The 6815-nt window shown below is 47.3% G+C and overlaps 1 protein-coding gene across 3 annotated transcripts in view; it reads right to left on the reverse strand.

Annotated features, from left to right (window-relative positions):
• Window positions 1-1552: 1552 nt before the first annotated feature.
• DOK5 (docking protein 5) overlaps window positions 1553-6815 on the reverse strand; it is a 31961-nt gene continuing 26698 nt past the window's right edge. For 2 of the 3 annotated variants that reach the window (XM_017734902.1, XM_017734895.1), the window contains exons 7-9: window positions 3384-3446; window positions 2915-3035; window positions 1554-2183 (exon numbers count right to left, since the gene is read on the reverse strand). In XM_017734902.1, coding sequence (XP_017590391.1) covers window positions 2116-2183; window positions 2915-3035; window positions 3384-3446 — 252 coding nt within the window. In that variant the 3' untranslated portion in view covers window positions 1554-2115. Of the gene's footprint in view, window positions 2184-2914; window positions 3036-3383; window positions 3447-6815 lie in introns of all 3 variants that reach the window. The other variant, XM_008635037.2, reaches the window with a different exon arrangement.

Genomic DNA, 6815 nt, shown 5'->3' on the forward strand with positions numbered 1-6815 from the left:
CCTGGTGCAAATCCATGTCCCTTCGTCCCTTTAAATGGAGATGGAGATGATGTGACCCATCCCATTTCTCCCAGCAGCACCAGGATTTATTTCCAGCAGTTGTGTTGACCTCTGTGCTGTTTAAATCACTCCACTCGCATTTTGTTACCTGCAATAAAAACATCTACGGAAAAGAAATATAATGGGAAGTCTTGATATTAGATCTGTATTTTTCTTCTCTAATGCATTTGATTCCAAGATTTTAGGATCACTACCCAGAGTTCTGCTGCAGTCTGGACCCTCTCCCTCTACCCACTGTGCTATTCCAGTTTGCTGGTTCAGACCTGCTCAAAAACTGGAATAACTTCTTAGCATGGATCTGAAAAGTGGGGTGAGCAGCTCCACACCTCCTCTCTGATCCCTTTTTCTCCTTCCCCTAACACATAACCTTCTGTCTCCACTATTCTGACCTGCAGCATGGATTTTGTGGGATGAAAGGGTCCAGGGGTTTGGCATTTCCATGAGGTGTTCAAGAAAGAACAAGGCTGAAGGATATAAAAAAGGCTGTGCTGGAATTTGGTGGAGCAATTGAAACCAGTCTGTAAATTGTTTTTTATTCTCCTTTTTACACAGAGCCCAAGCTCAAAACCCCTTTGTGAGGGGCTGTTATTGTGGAGGGTCCATGTGTAGGGCAGAAAACAGAGACCAGGAGTTCTCAAGGATCCATGGACAGCACCTGGCAGCCAGCTCCAAACACAGGCAGCCCTTGCCAAAAAGCCATTCACTCCAGGAGCAGCAAATTCCCTCATTCCTTTGGCCTTCTGAGGCAGCAGTGATGCAAAGATAACTCAATGTGCTGGTACCAAAAATTAAACCAAAGCAGCTCCTCGATCCTGTGTCATACACCCCCCATAACTCAAAGCAACGTGGATTCCAGGCTGCTTTCCCAGCCTTCCCAGGCAGTTTCACTGGAAAGAATCATCTCAGAGCTGGTTGATTTAACCACTCTTCATTTAAAGGCCAAGGTTAGAGTGGCTTTTTTTGGTCTTCTTTGTAATAGGAGTGTTCAGCCAGAGATAGCTGCGTTCTATCAATCACTGCATGAGTGAAAGGTGAATAAAAGCATTTACTGAACTGTCATATCCCTGATGAAACAACAGCTGCTGCCAGCTCGGGAGGGAATACATTAGCAGGAGTAAACCTGGAAGATAAAGGGCTATTAGTCACAACATGCCTTTCAATCCCTGTTTGTGTGAGCAGTTCAGCTCCGGAATGAACATAATCCTTATTTACAATAAATTATGCTTATCTTTGCACTGTGGGGTACCTTCCACAGCGATGGCAGATTGATTTTATTTCCTTCAGAAACACATTTACCTTCACCACAGCCAGGGTTTGGCTTCCCTGAGAGCCTCCCTCCCCTCCAGCTCTGTTCCTACAACACTCCTGCACGTGGAAATCCAACATTTACCTTTTTCTGTTTTTAACTCAAAGCCCCAGACCATGATTCTGTCCTAGAAGAAAATTAGCTTGTGCTAATTGAATGACAAAAAACACTGCACCACAAACTAAGTGGGACTTTTTTATTTATTTTCAATGTTTACAGAGATGGAAATAAATACAGGAAAGAGGAGATTCTTTTAAAAGAAATCAGTCAAGTCTTCAAACAGGAAAAATTGTATCCAAGAGCTGCTTCAAACTGGCCACCATTCCAGAGATCAGAAACAGGGTAACAATAATGGGAATAACTAAAGAGAAGCATTGCCACAAACCAGGGTGACACAGCGGTGAACACACAGCTGCCAGGAGACAAAATAACCACACTACAGCAGGAGTCTCACATATTTACAACAATCCTATCATACAAAACCAGTGGGAAGCGTTTAGGGAGTGATTTCTCCTCTGTCCAGCTGTAAGATATAAAAGATACACCAGAGGGTTTGGTGGTTTGGTTCCTCTCTCCAATATCCACGGAAGAGTTTCCGCTTTGGGCAAAGTTTAAAAAATCCTTTGTATTGCAAGAATTTTTCGTCCAACCTGAACTGCTCTGCGTTTCCATCCTTGCTTGTCATCACCACTCATCCACTGGGGCAGTTGGTCAGAAGACAAAGAGTTTGTAAAGTTCTTCCCAGATCTTTATCGATGCTCTGCCCTGTAGGCTGGAAAAGTGTCCGTGCGGTGGAGCTTCACTGGGCTGGAAACGTCTTCATGGAGAGCCAGATGGAAAAAACAGAACAACCCCAGTTACACACAGGCACCTCAGTCAGTGTCTGACACACGGGAATATGGGAGCTAGAGATTACTTAATTAAATCTATCCCTGCTTAATCTGCTGCTCCAGCTCAGAAATATCCACACAGGTTTTCTTTACCTTCAGAACAGAAACTTGTACAAAGCAAATTATTTTTTTCAAAGTTCTGACTTTCATTTAGAATGTAAAAATGCTCTTTTAGATCCTTTTTTTCCCAGTCTAACAAGCAAGATATTTTTCTAAATATAAAACAAGTGGTTTGTACCCACACAGCCAATTTATCTCATGCCAGCTCCATGCTGAATTCCTGAATTCAGCCCTGGTTTAATAAAGGGCTCCGTGGAAGGGCACAGTAAGGCCAGTGCACAGACTGTGCCACCAGCAGCTCCGCCTCCCATGCCCTCATCCATGGAACAGCTCTGACCAGGCATGGAAGCGCTGCTTTCATCCTCCATCCCTCCCCCGGATGGAGCTTTCCGCGTGCTGCCTGCCCCATCTAGTGTCGGAAAGAAAGAACCAGGAAAAATATCTCCTTTAAGGCTTTTTTTCCTGGTTGTTAGGGTTAGGGTTACACCACGCCGGCACACCCCCTGTGCCGAGCTGTCCATCCCAAACAGGACATGCCCTTGTCCCCACCGAGGCTGAGTGCCACCCTCTGGGGAGGTGGCAGGGCAGTGCCCCTTACCTGGCAGGCCGAGGAGCTGCCCGGTGCTGTGCTGCCGGGTGATGTGGTGCCAGTAGGCGCTGCGGGGCAGGGGCACCACGGTGCCCAGCGACACCGCCCGCTCGCTCATCTTCAGCTGCAGCTGCAAGGCAGGACAGCAGGTCAGGGACAGGCTGGAACACTGTCTGGGACAGCACAACCACTGCAAGAACTGGTACTGAAGCAGCCTGAACTCCCCCCTGCCCGGGTTAGTCTGCATGGGCACAGAGCTCTGGGTTAGGAGGGCAAACAGCTCTGGGTTAGGAGGGCACAGAGCTCTGGGTTAGGAGGGCACAGAGCTCTGGGTTAGGAGGGCACACTGCTCTGGGTTAGGAGGGCACACTGCTCTGGGACAGGAGGGGACACTGCTCTGGGTTAGGAGGGCACACAGCTCTGGGACAGGAGGGCACACTGCTCTGGGTTAGGTCCCACTGCTGCTGCTTCAGCTCACCTTGGTGCTGCCCTGCTCCTGGGCAAGCCCTGCTGCCCCCGAGGGCAGTCCTAACTCAAGCAGCTGAAACAGAAAGCGGGGGTGAGCAGCAGGCAGGGCAGTGCTGGGATCCTCCCCTGCCACCAGAGGGGCTGCCCGGCTACACCTGCAACTTCCCAGAGCCAGATCCCGCTCGGCACACGGAGAACCTCACTGGGAGTGTTTCTCAAGTTGTTCTCATTAATTCTGAAGCATTTTCTATTCACCTCCCTCCCCTAGAGCCCAGGAAGGTGCCAGCTGATGGCACAGGAGTGCAGCAGGAGAACTGCATCCTCCATCCAGATTCCCTGCAGGAACACAGCCAGACGCGCTGGGAGGAGAGCACAGGGGCTGCACTGCCCTGCTGGGAGCCCCATCCCACACTGCCCCCTCGTGCAGGGCCCTCAGCTCCCTTTCCTTACATAATCACAGCCCCTGGTTATCGACATTGCACTTAACACATGAGAGCTGACTACTTTAAGGCACTTTTGCTTCCATTAATTCAATAAGGTACAAGCTGATAGAAGTATTTGGATTTTATCATCAGCTTCACAGTGCAGCTAAAACTCTCCTCCCAAAGCTCAGGGAAACATCAGTTCAAACATACCAAAGCTTCCCTAGACTTTTCTAATTTATGAAGACAGCTTTTTACAAAAGAGTAAGTTTTGAATTTTGGTTTCACAAAACCAGAGGTGAAAGAACCTTTTACAAGAAAATCAGTGTATTTTGGAGCAAAACCCAATAGCAAACATAGAGAAGGAAAGAGACATTTCCAAGTTATTCAGAGGTACCTTCAGCCTCCTCTCTGTGCAGGGACACCTGTGACGGGAAGCTAAAGAACTGGAATTTGGTTTAATAAAAAAACTTTAGTTTAAAACTAAAGCAAACCAAAGCCAGCTCAAGTCCTGCTCTGACAGGAGCCACCTCCACATCAGCTGGATGTGAATCACTGCCCCAGGCAAGGTCCCACCTACACCACACTGATCAGAGAGCTCCAGCCCTCTGCAGTGTCACCACACACCTCAGCACCATGGAAACAAACCATGGCATCTTTTCCAGGGAGTGCCAATCAGCAGAGCACCGTGGGGGAGGGCATGCTCCGCTGCAGGTATCGTTTTTTGGAGGTTTCATTTATTGGGGAGCTGGACAGCGAGCTGGGGCAGCTTGAGAATGGTTCTGCTGTCAGCAGGAGAGCAAAAACCAACAGGCTGTGTTGGGGGAAAAACCCCAGAGACACAGCCAGAGCAAAGCTGAACAGTGCCACAGAGAAGGCCCAGAGGAGATGCCCCTCCTGAACTTGATCAGCAGGGGAGAAAGCTGAAAAAAACCACAGCTGAGGACAAAAATTAGCATGTTCTGTCCTGAATACACAACATTTCATCAAAGCACCTCAGACTGCGAGCACAGGAGGCTTTAATGGTGACTGATTTCATTTGCACAATTAGCCTCTCGTGTCTCTGTGGCAGCAGAAGGAGGAGGCACAACTCGCCCTGGCTCCATCCCACAGCAGCACCTGGCACTGACATGGAAAATGAGCCCCTGCACACTGAAATTCTCTCAGATTGGTTGTGACCATGGCTCCAAAAGGAAAGAAAAGAAAGATGATTGAAGATTTCTTAGGTTTGGTTTCAAAATCAAACCTGAACAGGTCTTTGCTTTCCATTCTCTGGCAATGTGAAAGTGAAAGGAGAGAAACCTGGAGGAGAAGAGCCACCAATGACCAGAGTGGATTTACAGTCACTAAACAAAGGCAGCTCGCTCTTCCCTTTCAAAGAGAAAAGGGAGGAGCTGTGGATTCACTGAAAATAAGTTGTGGAAGTGTCCCAGACGTGCTCAGAGCTCTCTTTCAGCTCCTCAGCAGCACAGCCAGGCTGAGGCTCCAGCCCAGGAGGTGCCAGACACGTCAGAGCACTCCTTGGCAGCTTTGCTCCAGTCCATCACCATGGGATATTCAACTCCCTTTTTCCCTTTCTTTTCTCCTTTTCCCTGCACAGGAGCCCTCAGGTGGTTTAATCAAACCTTCCCCTCAGCCCTGGGTAATCCCCCCATGGATGTGGCAGTGGTCAGGATGCCAGGAGCAAAGAGAAAACACTCACTGGATTTCATTTCTCACCACCACATCTCCTACCTTCTTCCTTTACTTGCCCTTTCTGTAGGTAACAGCTCAAGCTTCACTAATACAAAAATTTACACAGGGTAAGGAATTCTTGGAGACAGAAACAATACAGACAGCTTAGAAAAAAGGGCAAAGATCTGGAATGAAGCCCTCGGTGAGGTGTTCAAAAGCAGCAGAAAAATACAGGGGAAATCAATCAATCTGAACAAAGAGGTTCTTGGCAAATATTCTGTGATCAGCAGAAAAAGCCACCTGATACAACAGAGCTCAGCCTGAGCTTCTAAACCTGAAAATGCTTGGGCCCCAGAGAAGACACAGAGCCCTACTGAGTATTTCAACATTTCTGTGACAGATGTGGGGAACTCATATCCAGGACATATGGACTCAGCTGAAACAATTGTATTCTGCTACTGAGCTCCAAGACTTTCAGTTCAGCTGGAATATGCTGTTATCCCCTCCCTTGGCACTGCAGGGTCTACAAAATTAGATTTAGGGGTCGTGGTGGGACACAGTGTTTGTGAAAAAGCTTTTTTAGAGGTTGTGCAGCTGCTGCCTATTGAAATCTACAGCAACTTTGCATCTGCTGAGTCTATGGGCACTTGTGAGATGGAAATTTTACATCATCTATTAAAGACGTTATTCCAGAAATGCAAAGCCAACGAACTTGGAATTGCCTGTAGACCTATTCACTGTCGTTTCAGAACTGATCCCTGCTTTCTGAACATGAAATTGTTCCCTCAACAGGTTCCTCCATCCCTTCTGACCTTGCTGGGCTACAAATGTTACTGAAGTTATGCTGACCTAGCCTAGGTTAATTTTAATCTGCTTAATTTAGTCACTGTTGAGTACTTGTCTCATCTATCCATCTGTCTCCACTGAAGACAAATTTAGATATTTTTGAACAAGAGCTCCCTTCATTAACTAGAACTAAGAGGTTCTTGGTTTTAAAGAAGAAAATAAAACCCAGCAAAGATGGTGTTAGATGATCTTTTACTGGAAAAGGGCAAACCAGCAGCACTGCTGGCTGCAGGTGAGCTCTTCTCATGTTTCTGAAAGAATCAAGCAAAGTGTCAAGCTCTTCCCAGGGAACCTGTCTGATTCTTCCCAAACCATCCTCGGAGCACAGACACCACTTAGCAAATGGAAAACTGAGCAGGAGCCATATTTTGCAAGCAGACTGATGAGAAATGCTTCCAAACAAATTCATGGTGCTGATTAATCAAAGGAAATTAATGAGACTGTGCACTGACAGGAGCTGATTTTCTCTGTATTAATTCACATTTATCGATAACTTTGCA

This window comes from Corvus brachyrhynchos, unplaced genomic scaffold (assembly GCF_000691975.1).
Source record: "Corvus brachyrhynchos isolate BGI_N302 unplaced genomic scaffold, ASM69197v1 scaffold10, whole genome shotgun sequence".
Lineage (NCBI taxonomy): Eukaryota > Metazoa > Chordata > Aves > Passeriformes > Corvidae > Corvus > Corvus brachyrhynchos.